Source organism: Hyla sarda, chromosome 9, assembly GCF_029499605.1.
Source record: "Hyla sarda isolate aHylSar1 chromosome 9, aHylSar1.hap1, whole genome shotgun sequence".
Taxonomy (NCBI): domain Eukaryota; kingdom Metazoa; phylum Chordata; class Amphibia; order Anura; family Hylidae; genus Hyla; species Hyla sarda.
The window spans coordinates 8922989-8936386 of record NC_079197.1 but is presented as its reverse complement, the minus strand read 5'-3'; the positions used below and the strand labels follow the sequence as shown (position 1 = coordinate 8936386).

At 45.4% G+C, this 13398-nt stretch overlaps 2 protein-coding genes across 5 annotated transcripts; one reads left to right on the top strand and one right to left on the bottom strand.

Moving 5' to 3' along the window:
• Positions 1–1640: 1640 nt before the first annotated feature.
• On the bottom strand, positions 1641–4064 carry IMP4 (IMP U3 small nucleolar ribonucleoprotein 4; the record flags this gene model as incomplete). The annotated part of the gene is given in 5 exon segments (XM_056538518.1): positions 1641–1773; positions 2017–2126; positions 2601–2684; positions 2763–2871; positions 3955–4064. Coding segments are annotated over 5 exon segments (439 nt in total), but the record flags the coding sequence as incomplete, so codon positions are not given.
• Positions 4065–4080: 16 nt separating this feature from the next.
• Positions 4081–10652, top strand: CCDC115 (coiled-coil domain containing 115). 4 transcript variants are annotated; one of them, XM_056538524.1, is made up of 6 exons: positions 4081–4110; positions 5274–5410; positions 6501–6604; positions 8932–9053; positions 9985–10143; positions 10218–10652. In XM_056538524.1, exons 2-6 carry the CDS (start codon positions 5282–5284, stop codon positions 10328–10330), a joined length of 627 nt encoding a protein of 208 aa, XP_056394499.1. In that variant the 5' UTR covers positions 4081–4110; positions 5274–5281; the 3' UTR covers positions 10331–10652. The 4 variants fall into 4 exon arrangements, with proteins under 4 accessions (XP_056394499.1, XP_056394496.1, XP_056394495.1 ...); XM_056538521.1 differs by having other exon boundaries at positions 4094–4164; XM_056538520.1 differs by having other exon boundaries at positions 4103–4124.
• The last annotated feature ends 2746 nt before the right edge of the window (positions 10653–13398 follow it).

The following is a 13398-nucleotide window of genomic DNA, read 5'->3' as shown; positions in this document are numbered from 1 at the left end:
TTGGCATACGGTTTACAATGAAATGTCTATGTATACGGTTTGCAATACGGTTCGATACGTTTTTTTTTTTTTTATGAAACCGGATACGGAAACCGCATTGCCGTATTGCCTTACCCCTGCAGTCCCTACTGAAAACCACAAAAAATCCCATTGTGACACGATGACAAACTCCGCTCTGCTGCACCCATATACAATCCCAACAGAGGATAAATATTAAATTATATTCGGTTACAGTGACGCGCGAATATTTTCTGCTACTAAGTCAATGGCAACCTGCAGCAGAAAAATCTGCTGCAGAAACCAAGTGTTCAGCTGAAGATTTATGGTTTAGATCAGTGTTTCCCAGCCAGCGTGCCCTCAGCTGTTGCAAAACTACAACTCCCAGCATGCCCAGACAGCCGTTGGCTGTCTGGGCATGCTGGGAGTTGTAGTTTTGAAACAGCTGAGGGCACGCTGGCTGGGAAATACGGGTTTAGATTATTTTATAAACAATCCACTAAGCATTTGCCTTTGGTAAGTAAATCCATACCAGGGGAAGGTGGCCTCGGCACGCCCACTGAGCAACCATGCAAACACTACACTATATACCACAGGGGCAGAAAAAAACAGCACAGGGTCCACACGGTCAACTCCTGACCTATTGGCGGACTACTGTGCTATAATGGGACTCCGTATAATGACTCCCATCATCTGTACTATATCTCTCCAGTACGGAGACCCTCTACAGACATGTGCATCCATATGTGACGGACATCAGCAGCGAGTCTTATGTGTCACTGCTGCACAGTGAGGAATAGGAGAGGAATCCTCGCGTAAAAATTCCGCCAAACTCGCGTAAAAATTCTGCAGAACTTAACGTTTTTTGTCACGCGAAATATAGGAGGAAACCTTTTTTTTTGCTGGACTAAAACCACCAATTGGAATTTCCCTTTTTATTTTTATTTTTCTCGTGCAGAATTTCCGCACAAATTCCATGTGTAAACTATTTCACGCGGAAATTTTTTCCCATTGACTTCTGCTCGCGTATTCCGCAAGAAGAATGAACATGTTCTTCTAGCCAAACGGTGAACAGTGCAGAGTAAAATACATTGAAGCCAACGGCAAAGCAGATGTTAATTCTTTCTAAGCGGAGAAATAAAGGGGTTATCCAGGCAAAACCATAATTATATATACAGATTAGGAGATTAAGAGATAGATAGAGATAGAGAGAGATAGATAGAGAGAGATCTCTCTCTATTTCAACTGGCTCCGGAAAGTTAAAAAGATTTGTAAATTACTTCTATAAAAAAATCTTAATCCTTCCAATAGTTATTAGCTTCTGAAGTTTTCTGTCTAACTGCTCAATGATGATGTCACGTCCTGGGAGCTGTGCATGATGGGAGAATATCCCCATAGTAACTGCACAGCTCCCGGGACGTGAGTCATCAGAAAGCAGTTAGACAAAAAACAGCAACTCAACTTCAGAAGCTAATAACTATTGGAAGGATTAAGATTTTTTAATAGAAGTAATTTACAAATCTGTTTAACTTTCCGGAGCCAGTTGGAGGTTTGGCCTGGAATTACTTGAGTAAATTCCTCTTGAATTACTCCGTGTGAACGCACCCTTATGAGACAAACTTTATAGATATAACTGTACCCACCCGGCATGCCTCTGTGCTCGTGGACAATCACAAGGTCACTGACATCATTGGCTTTGCAGGCCTGGACCAGGGCCCCGATCTCATGCTTTCCTCTGTTCATCCTCTGGGCATTGGGGAAAACCAACTTCAACTCCTGGAGAATTACAGGTAAGTGATCGACATTACAGCTGAACGCGATTCGCATACTAAGGGAGATCTATCAAAACCTGTGCAGAGGAAAAGTTGTCCATAGCAACCAATCAGATCGCATGAAAAATGAAAGAACGATCTGATTGGTTGCTATGGGCAACTTCCTCTGGAAAGGTTTTGATAAATCTCCCCCCCCTTTTTGGTATCTGGGAATGATATAGCCCGTCGCCCCTTTACCATCTGATACCTTAGCAAACATTTTGAGTCTTGAGCTTGGGTCTCTCGATGTCGTGATCATGACCTTTGGGTCCTCAACACCGGCCCACTTATATTCATCGTCCACATGGGAGGACACTCCTGAAGAGATAAGAGAACAATAAATAAAGGGATATCCTCATCTGGAGGAAGAAAGCAGAAAGATTTGTAGGGGTCTCAGAGATTGGGCCTTCTGTGAGAAGAAAGTGATGTCACATCCTATGCACCACATGATCAGATGACAGTAAAATATGTGATATTGCTGTAAATATGCTAAAAATAATTATAGTAAAACCTCCCAACATGACGCCGTCCTCTACACTTTTTTCTGTGACCATTTCCAGATCACCCTCTTATCCAACCATAAACCTCTTTTTATTCAAATCAAATTTTTTACTGGTTAAACCCTTTGATAAGACCAAATAATAGATCCTTAACCAGCATTCTGTATACAGCATTGTGTTATTCAACTGTGGCCATCTCTAGATGTGATTAACACTATCCTCACTACACCGCTGTGAGAGTAGTCACATCATGCTGGGTGTTGTAGTCCCACAAAAGATGACTGGTTCTTACCTTCACCGCCCTCATCATCGAACTCCAGCTGCTTCTGTAGAGATAAGGCTTCTCTGCGGATCTCTGTGGGGATGAGCCTGTTCTCTGTGGATATAGAGAGGGGTGGTCAGTGTGTGTCCTCCATGTTGGGTGTAATCTGGTCGGGGTTATCTGGGTACTGACCTTCTAGCGCTCGCTTCAGCCGCTGCTTCTTGTCTTCTATGCTGTGTTGTTTGGCCTCCTGGGCTTTCCTGTAGAGGTATTCCCTCCGTAGACGGGCCTCCCTGCGCAGCTACAAACGTGGAGGGTTAGTAACTGGGGCTCACGATCCCCAAAGCCAGAGTTTCCCAAAGTGCCTCCAGCTGTTGCAAAACTACAATTCCCAGCATGCCCGTACAGCCTTTGGCTGTCCAGGCATGCTGGGAGTTGTAGTTTTGCAAGAGCTGGAGGGCTATTGGTTTGACCACCTTGATTTAGAGCCTTAGTATAGTGCCGAAGGCTGTCCGGGCTTGCTGAGAGTTGTAGTTCTGCAACAGCTGGAGGCCGTCTGGTTGGGAAACACTGCCCAAAACAATGGCTGACCCCATCCACACACACACACACATATATATATATCTCTATCTCTTAGCAAGACCTTACAGTTTCCTGCTGTCATGGAATGCTGGGAGTTTTAGTATTTTTAACAGCTGGAGAGCTACAGGTTAAAGTCTCCTGGAACTACACAAGGGGCCCCTGAGCAGACCTCTACCCCCTATAAATGGCAATACACAAGGGGCCCCTGAGCAGACCCCCTATAAATGGCACAACACAAGGGGCCCCTGAGCAGACCCCTACCCCCTATAAATGGCAATACACAAGGGGCCCCTGAGCAGACCCCCTATAAATGGCACAACACAAGGGGCCCCTGAGCAGACCCCTACCCCCTATAAATGGCAATACACAAGGGGCCCCTGAGCAGACCCCCTATAAATGGCAATACACAAGGGGCCCCTGAGCAGACCCCCTATAAATGGCACAACACAAGGGGCCCCTGAGCAGACCCCCTATAAATGGCACAACACAAGGGGCCCCTGAGCAGACCCCCTATAAATGGCAATACACAAGGGGCCCCTGAGCAGACCCCTACCCCCTATAAATGGCACAACACAAGGGGCCCCTGAGTAGACTCTACCCCCTATGTATAGCAATACACAAGGGGCCCCTGAGTAGCTGAAAATCTAGGCAGCCACAAGCATCACAGGAGGACCTGGTGGGTAAGAGGCGCTGTCCAAATAAAACTATCACCTAACATGACAAACTCAGCTCCATGAGATTATGATCACTGTATATACGAATCCTCTGCACAGCCCCAGCCCTCACGGTATTCCGTACTCACCATGGTGGCGGCCGGGTCTCACACGTGGAACCGATCACTACAACCGCCCCACCAGCCAAATCCCCAGCTGCCCTCAGTAAACATGGCGCCCACCGTCCACACCACTTCCGGAGACCACGTGACGACTATTTCCGGGTTGGGAAGGTCAGGTGAGAAGTAAGTGTCAGAAGGTGAGCAGTGTCTGTGTGACGGAGAGTGGGGACGAGTGAGGTGAGATGTCCTAGACCGAACACCTGTAGGTACCTCTGTAGACAGTATCTAATCTAAGAAGCTTAGATACACTGGCTCAGCAGACAGTATCTCATCTAAGAAGCTTAGATACACTGGCTCAGCAGACAGTATCTCATCTAAGAAGCTTTGATACACGGCCTCAGCAGACAGTATCTCATCTAAGAAGCTTAGATACACCAACCAAGCAGACAGTATCTTGTATAGGAAGCTTAGATACACCGACACAGCAGACTATCTCATCTAAGAAGCCTAGATACAAAAAACCAACAGACAGTATCTTATATAGGAAGCTTAGATACACCGCCTCAGCAGACAGTATCTCATCTAAGAAGCTTAGATATACCAACCAAGCAGACAGTATCTTGTATAGGAAGCTTAGATACACTGGCCCAGCAGACAGTATCTCATATAGGAAGCTTAGATACACCGGCCAAGCAGACAGTATCTCGTATAGGAAGCTTAGATACACCGGCCCAGCAGACAGTATCTCGTATAGGAAGCTTAGATACACCGGCCCAGCAGACAGTATCTCATATAGGAAGCTTAGATACACCAACACAGCAGACAGTATCTCATATAGGAAGCTTAGATACACCGGCCCAGCAGACAGTATCTCATATAGGAAGCTTAGATACAGCAGACAGTATCTCGTATAGGAAGCTTAGATACACCGGCCCAGCAGACAGTATCTCATATAAGAAGCTTAGATACACCGGCCCAGCAGACAGTATCTCATATAGGAAGCTTAGATACACCGGCCCAGCAGACAGTATCTCATATAGGAAGCTTAGATACACCAACACAGCAGACAGTATCTCATATAGGAAGCTTAGATACACCGGCCCAGCAGACAGTATCTCATATAGGAAGCTTAGATACACCGGCCCAGCAGACAGTATCTCATATAAGAAGCTTAGATACACCGGCCCAGCAGACAGTATCTCATATAGGAAGCTTAGATACACCGGCCCAGCAGACAGTATCTCATATAGGAAGCTTAGATACACCAACACAGCAGACAGTATCTCATATAGGAAGCTTAGATACACCGGCCCAGCAGACGGTATAACTTTGGTTGTTTTTCCCAGCCATAAACATGGCGCCGCCTGTAGAGGAGACTCCTGTGGATGTGAATGATTGTCTGGATCAGCTGCTCCTGAGACTCATGGACGACCTGGAAGCTCTGGAGGAGAAGAGACGAAGTCTGAACCCCCTGATAGAGAAGGTGCGGGGGGGTCAGGAGACCAGAGTAAAGAGCTGCTGTGATCGGTCACCACGGGGTGTCCTGCCAGGGGTATCTCCTTATAGGGACCAAGATAATGAATCCACCGTCCCATCACATCCCTCCACCGTCCCATTACATCCCTCCACCGTCCCATTACATCCCTCCACCGTCCCATTACATCCCTCCACCGTCCCATTACATCCCTTCACCGTCCCATTACATCCCTCCACCGTCCCATTACATCTCTCCTCTGTCCCGTTACATCTCTCCGTCCCCCCATGCCACTTCATTACGTCCCTTCACCGACCTGTTACACCCCTCCACTATCCCATTATACCCCGTTATATCCCTTCACCATCCAATTACACCCAGTTACATCCCTCCACCGTCCCATTACACCCCATTACATCCCTCCACCGTCCCATTACATCCCTCCACCGTCCCATTACATCCCTCCACCGTCCCATTACATCCCTCTACCGTCCCATTACATCCCTTCACCGTCCCATTACATCCCTCTACCGTCCCATAACACCCCATTATATCCCTTCATCATCCAATTACACCAAGTTACATCCCTCCACCGTCCCATTACACCCCATTACATCCCTCCACCGTCCCATTACACCCCATTACATCCCTCCACCGTCCCATTACATCCCTCCACCGTCCCATTACATCCCTCCACCGTCCCATTACATCCCTCCACCGTCCCATTACATCCCTCCACCGTCCCATTACATTCCTCCACCTTCCCATTACATCCCTCCACCGTCCCGTTACATCCCTCCACCGTCCCGTTACATCCCTCCACCGTCCCGTTACATCCCTCCACCGTCCCGTTACATCCCTCCACCGTCCCATTACATCCCTCCACCGTCCCATTATACCCCTTTATATATCTATAACTGTCCCCTTACACCACGTTATAACCCTCCATCATCCCGTTACATCTCTTGCTCCCGGTTGCAGTATATCTGAGAGTGCCCTGATGGAGAGACTTCTCTGCAAAGCATTCTGTCCCCATTATAAGTATTCAGCTCCCTGCGTCCTCCGTGGTATATAACCTGCTGATGTTGTCACCTTACAGGGCTGGTTCTGCCTCTCTCAGTCTCGGTATTCGATGGGGAATAAGTCCGTGTCCTCCCTGCAGTATAAGCCAGAAATGAAGCCCTCCATGTTTGTCCAGGACAGGTGAGGACGGTATATGTCCCTCTACGGGCGGTATAGTGTCTTTATATAGTCATATAGTGACCCCCTACCACCTGTCCCACAAGTCTAGATATGGCAGTCCTCCTACTGTGCAACAGATATGGCTGTCCTTGACTTTGGCATGGTGGCCATCCAGGGGTTTTCTTAAAGATATAATACTATTTCTTCACCATCCACCAGTATTCCTGCAGCTCCATCTGTTTCATCCCAGCTCAGCTGCATCCTTACATTTCATTACTGTAGTTGGGTCATGTGACCAACAGTCATATAGCCAAGTGATCTGCAAACTGTGGACCTCCAGATGTTGCAAAACTACAACACCCTGCATGAGGGCGACTCCATGTTACTTTTTTAGGACATTGCGTGTACTGTACAGGACCCCGAAGAAGCTCCTGTCCTCTACATAGACCCGTGTTTCCCAAGCAGGGTGCACCCAGCTGTTGAAAAACTACAACTCCCAGCATGCCCGGACAGCCTTTGGCTGTCCCGGCATGCTGGGAGTTGTAGTTTTGCAACATCTGGAGGTCCACAGTTTGGAGACCACTTATATAGTACCCCCCCCCCCCTAAATTGGAAACTGTTCTTTAGTCCAGTAGTCTACAACCTGTGACTCCATTACATGACCATACGTGTGTGTATATATATATATATATATATATATATATATATATATATTTATACACGCACACAGTGGGGCAAGAAAGTATTTAGTCAGCCACCAATTATACAAGTTCTCCCCCTTATAAAGATGAGAGGCTGTAATTATCATCATAGGTTATAACCTCAAAAAATCCATAAAATCTCATTGTCTGATTTTTAAAGAATTTATTTGCAAATTATGGTGGAAAATAAGTATTTGGTCACCTACAAACAAGTAAGATTTCTATCTTTCACAGACCTGTAACTTCTTCTTTAAGAGTCTCCTCTGTCCTCCACTCGTTACCTGTATTAATGGCTCCTGTTTGAACTTGTTATCAGTATAAAAGACACCTGTCCACAACCTCAGACAATCACACTCCACTATGGCCAAGACCAAAGAGCTGTCAAAGGACACCAGAAACAAAATTGTAGACCTGCACCAGGCTGGGAAGACTGAATCTGCAATAGGCAAGCAGCTTGGTGTGAAGAAATCAACTGTGGGAGCAATTATTAGAAAATGGAAGACATACAAGACCACTGATAATCTCCCTCGATCTGGGGCTCCACGCAAGATCTCACCAAGTGGTGTGAAATGATCACAAGAACGGTGAGAAAAAAATCCCAGAACCACACGGGGGGACCTAGTGAATGACCTGCAGAGAGCTGGGACCAAAGTAACAAAGGCTACCATCAGTAACACACTACGCTGCCAGGGACTCAAATAATGCAGTGCCAGACATGTCCCCCTGCTTAAGCCAGTACATGTCTGGGCCCGTCTGAAGTTTGCTAGAGAGCATTTGGATGATCCAGAAGAGTATTGATAGAATGTCATATGGTCAGATGAAACTAAAATAGAGCTTTTTGTTAAAAACTCAACTCATCGTGTTTGGATCCAAAGAACACCATACCTACTGTGAAGCATGGGGGTGGAAACATCATGCTTTGGGGCTGTTTTTCAGCAAAGGAACCAGGACGACTGATCTGTGTAAAGGAAAGAATGAATGGGGCCATGTATCGTGAGATTTTGAGTGAAAACCTCCTTCCATCAGCAAGGGCATTGAAGATGAAACGTGGCTGGGTCTTTCAGCATGATAATGATCCCAAACACACCACCCAGGCAACGAAGGAGTGGCTTCATAAGAAGCATTTCAAGGTCCTGGAGTGGCCTAGCCAGTCTCCAGATCTCAACCCCATAGAAAACTTTCGAAGGGAGTTGAAAGTCAGTGTTGCCCAGCGACAGCCCCAAAACATCACTGCTCTAGAGGAGATCTGCATGGAGGAATGGGCCAAAATACCATCAACAGTGTGTGAAAACCTTGGGAAGACAGAAAACATGTGACCTCTGTCATTGCCAACAAAGGAGATATAACAAAGTATTGAGATGAACTTTTGCTATTGACCAAATAATTATCTTCCACCATAATTTACAAATAAATTCTTTAATAATCAGACAATGTGATTTTATGGATTTTTTTTCTCATTCTGTCTCTCATAGTTGAGGTTATAACCTATGATGATAATTACAGCCTCTCTCATCTTTATAAGGGGGAGAACTTGTACAATTGGTGGCTGACTAAATACTTTTTTGCCCCACTGTGTGTGAATATATATATAATGTTGTATAACAGCTGTCAATATCTCCTCCATGTTTCTTCTCCATTTGTGTCCAGCACTGCAGAGGACGGTGCAACCACATTCACTGTAGAACACGTTCAGCCGAGGGAGCAGGACAAAGCGGATGAAGAGAAGGACGTAGCGAAGGAAGTGGAGACCATCGGCGCAGCAGATCAAGGTGCGTCCATGTTTTCTCGTATTGGTATATACTATCTGATTGAATAGAATTCCATCTGCAGCCGGATATGGGCTTTGGTTGTAACCTTTAAGCAGTGTTTTATAGTTCACAGCAGGATGAGACCACTGAACCAGGAAGCTCAGGATGAACAGTGATGAAGGTGCAGGAACTTCGGGAGGTCACAGACCTAAACATTGCCCTAAGGTCTCTTTTAAAGGGGTACTTACAGATTTGTAAATTACTTCTGTATAAGAATCTTAATCCTTCCAGTACTTATCAGCTGCTGCATGCTCCAGAGGAAGTTGTGTAGCTCTTTCCAGTCTGACCACAGTGCTCTCTGCTGACACCTCTGTCTGTATCAGGAACTGTCCAGAGCAGGAGAGGTTTGCTATGGGGATTTGCTCCTACTCTGGACAGTTCTTTACACAGGCAAAGGCATCAGCAGAGAGCACTGTGGTCAAACCGGAAAGGACTACACAACTTCCTCTGAAGCATACAGCAGCTAAGTACTGGAAGGATTAAGATTTTTATATAGACGTAGTTTACAAATCTGTTTAACTTTCTGGAGCCAGTTGATTCAAAAACATTTAGTTTTCCACTGGAGTGTATACCCCTTTTAAATAGTGAGGGGTCCGGTGCTTGGACAGGAGGATAGAACAGTGTTTCCCAACAAGGGTGCCTCCAGCTGTTGCAAAACTACAACTCCCAGCATGCCCAGACAGCCAACGGCTGTCTGGGCATGCTGGGTGTTGTAGTTTTGCAACAGCTGGATGGACTCTGGTTGGGAAACAATGGGATAGAAGATCAGGAGAAGCTGGTCAGACGTGTGTGTGTGTGTGTATATATATATATATATATATATATATATATATATATATATATATATATATATATATATATATATTATACTGGGTCCCTTCTTTTCTTCTAGTCCTAAGGCATAGGGGTCATAAGGTCAGCGCCGAGGCACCTAAACCCACCACAACAGAAGACAGTGACAAGCCCAAATCGCCGACCAGTGACCCCCTGCGGTGGTTTGGAGTGTTGGTCCCTCAGAGTCTACGGCAAGCACAGAGTAACTTCCGGCAAGGTGCGTCAGGGACCGGTGGCTGGGACCCGGTTCTGTCCCCGGAAGGTGCTTACAGTCTTGTTTCTTTCCTCTAGGGATCCTATTGGCTGCTGACGTGGCGTCTCTGCAGAGCAGCATAGAAGAGACCCGCAGGAAATACCGGGCTTTGCTTGCCCAGAAGAAACGGGAACAAGTTCAGTCCGGCTAAGTTCTGGATTTTCCCCCAAAAATGTTGATCTATAGGACCAAATATTGGACCTACCACAGGGGGGCAGCAAACTTTGGAAGAGTTCAATGTTGTAAATAAGCACTGTTTATACTCCATCGATGACCTGGAATATTAGTATATTTATATGTCGGCTCTTTACCACGACTATGTATGTAATACCCGGAGATACATGTAGACGTGTTTGATTGATTTCTGTTTTGTTTCTTATGTTTCCATGATTTGCTGGTGATGCTGGGAGTCCAGAGCCAGGCGAGTGTTCCTTTTAAAGAATCATATTAATAAACTGCTGAATGTATTGGTATTTACTGGTATAATGTCATTACTGTGGGGTGGTATTATCTGGACACTATATGGTGGTGGTATTAAAATGGTCCTGTCGGCAGGAAAACATGGGTTTAAATATGCCCCTGGCTAGATTGGACTTCTCATCAGAATTCTGGGCATACATCTTTTTTAAAGGGGTTATCCAGAAAAAAAAAAAAAAAAAAAAAAAAAAAAAAAATATATATATATATATATATATATATATATATATATATATATATATATATATATATATATATAATGTAAACTGGCTCCAGAAAGTTAAACAGATTTGTAAATTACTTCTATTAAAAAAATCTTAATCCTTCCTGTACTTATTAGCTGGAAATCAGAGGAAATTATTTTCTTTTTTGGAATGCTCTCTGATTACATCACGAGCACAGTTCTCTCTGCTGACGTTATTATAATAACACTTTATTTATTTATTGTTGTCCTTAGGGGGATTTGAACCCAAGTCCCCAGCACTTCAAGGCATGAGCCACCATGCTGCCCTTAGCATACATCTGCTATGCATCTGCTATGCATGGTTGCTAAAATGGACAGAGATGTCAGCAGAGAGCTCTGTGTTCCAAAAAGAAAATAATTTCCTCTGTAGTATTCAGCAGCTAATAAGTACTGGAAGAATTAAGATTTTTTTTTTTTTTATAGAAGTCATTTACAAATCTGTTTAACTTTCTGGCTCCAGTTGATTTAAAAAAAAAAAAAAAAGTTTTCCACCAGAGTACCACCTTAATCCTTTTAGTACTTATGAGCCGCTGAAGTCGAGTTGTTCTTTTCTGTCTAAGTGTTCTCTGACACCTGTCTCGGGAACTGTCCAGAGTAGAAGCAAATCCCCATAGCAAACCTCTTCTACTCTGCGCAGTTCCCGAGACAAGCAGAGATGTCAGCAGAGAGCACTGTTGCTAGACAGAAAAGAACAACTCAACTTCAGTAGCTGATAATTATTGGAAGGATTAAGATTTTTTTTAATAGAATTAATTTACAAATCTGTTTAACTTTCTGGAGGCAGTTGATATAAAACATTTTGTTTTCTTGGAATACCCCTTTCATATCTCTAGTCCTTTTGCAGCGCTGAGATATGTCTTTTGAATTACTATGCAAATGAGGCTCAAGTGCCCAGGGGGCATTTTTCCCATCACTGTAAAAGCCCATGTAAGTCTCCCCTATGACCTCTTGATCTAGTTGCTCTCAGTCGAATGAGGTAGGTGGATGCATGTGGGTACAGAGGAGTGAATAGGAGGACACAAACTGGACTTACCTGAGCTCTAGCTGTGCTGGGGAACACCCTCTGGGCACTGGAGACTTATTTGCATAATAACAAAAATGTGCTGGAAAGGACTATAGAGATAACACAATGTCAGGAATCCTGATGAGAAGCCCTGTCTAGCCAGAGGCTTATTTACACCCATGTGTTTTCCTGCTGACAGGTCCACTTTAAAGGGGTACTCCGGTGCTCCAGCATCCTGAACATTGGGAACACTGGGAGCCGGAGGCTGTGATCGTGCTGTTGCGGCCACACCCCCTTGTGCCATTAGGGCCACGCCCCCTCCATTCATGTATATGGGAGGGGGCGTGTCAATCGACATGCCCCCTCCCATAGACATGGAGTAACGTGACGTGACAAGGGGGCGTGTCCGTGTCCTCATGACCACTGCTGCAAGAACCCAGCGTTTGTTTAGAATGCCGGGTGCTGCGGGAAATTGCGGGAGTCCAGCAGCAGGACCCCCGTGATCAGACACCTCATCCCCTATCCTTTGGATAGGGAATAAGATGTCTAGCAATGGAGTACCCCTTTTAAGCACAGAACCAAATACAGTGTCCCAGGAATATGTTCATTTTGGTTTAGCGGTCTGTGGAAGTTTGAAAAATACCCAGCACTCAGCAACCACTCGATCTACAGATCAGGAAGGGGCCATGATGCTTTCTCGCCCAGCAATAACAGGATTACCATTTATAACTGCAGGAGCTTGGGGTATGGGAGCACACAGATCCCCCCTGTAACCAGGACTTATAGGTCAGTCCTAGTTATAGGAGAAATCACCAAATGATCCCCCCAACACAGACGCCAACCAATAGCCCTGTTACGTCTTCAGATTTCTACACTGCCTGTTACGTCTTCAGCTATAATTCCTTTGCAGACCTCGGGGCATGCTGGGAGTTGTAGTTTTGCCACAGAATGAGATACAAAGGTTGGAGATCTTTGCTTTTCACCAGTGGTCTCCAAATTGGGGACCTCCAGATGTTGCAAAACTACAACTCCCAGCATGCCCGGACAGCCAACGGCTGTCCGGGCATACTGGGAGTTGTAGTTTTGCAACATCTGCAGGTCCACACTTTGGATACCACTGCTGTATAGAAGATTGGCCGATCCTTTGTCTTTGGGGAGATAAGCAGTCACCATTCAGAACACATGCATGCTCGGTTGAGGTAAGCATGCATATGTATGATGTTTTCGACACAGTTACCCAACAGCATTATAACATCACTGCTGTTGGGTCACCTATGGATGTCAATTTCTCACCACTGGAGATATGTCACATGATGTGGTGATTGGAGGGGGTGGAGCTTATTATTCACTTCCTTTCTGTCATCCATTAGAAGACCACTACAGTCAGCCCTCTCTGCCTGATGGCTGATAACAGAGAGCGGTAGATTATATATAATAGACGGAATGAATTCTGAATGACCCTATGGTTGTGTGCTGAGACAACGTTACGCTCAGT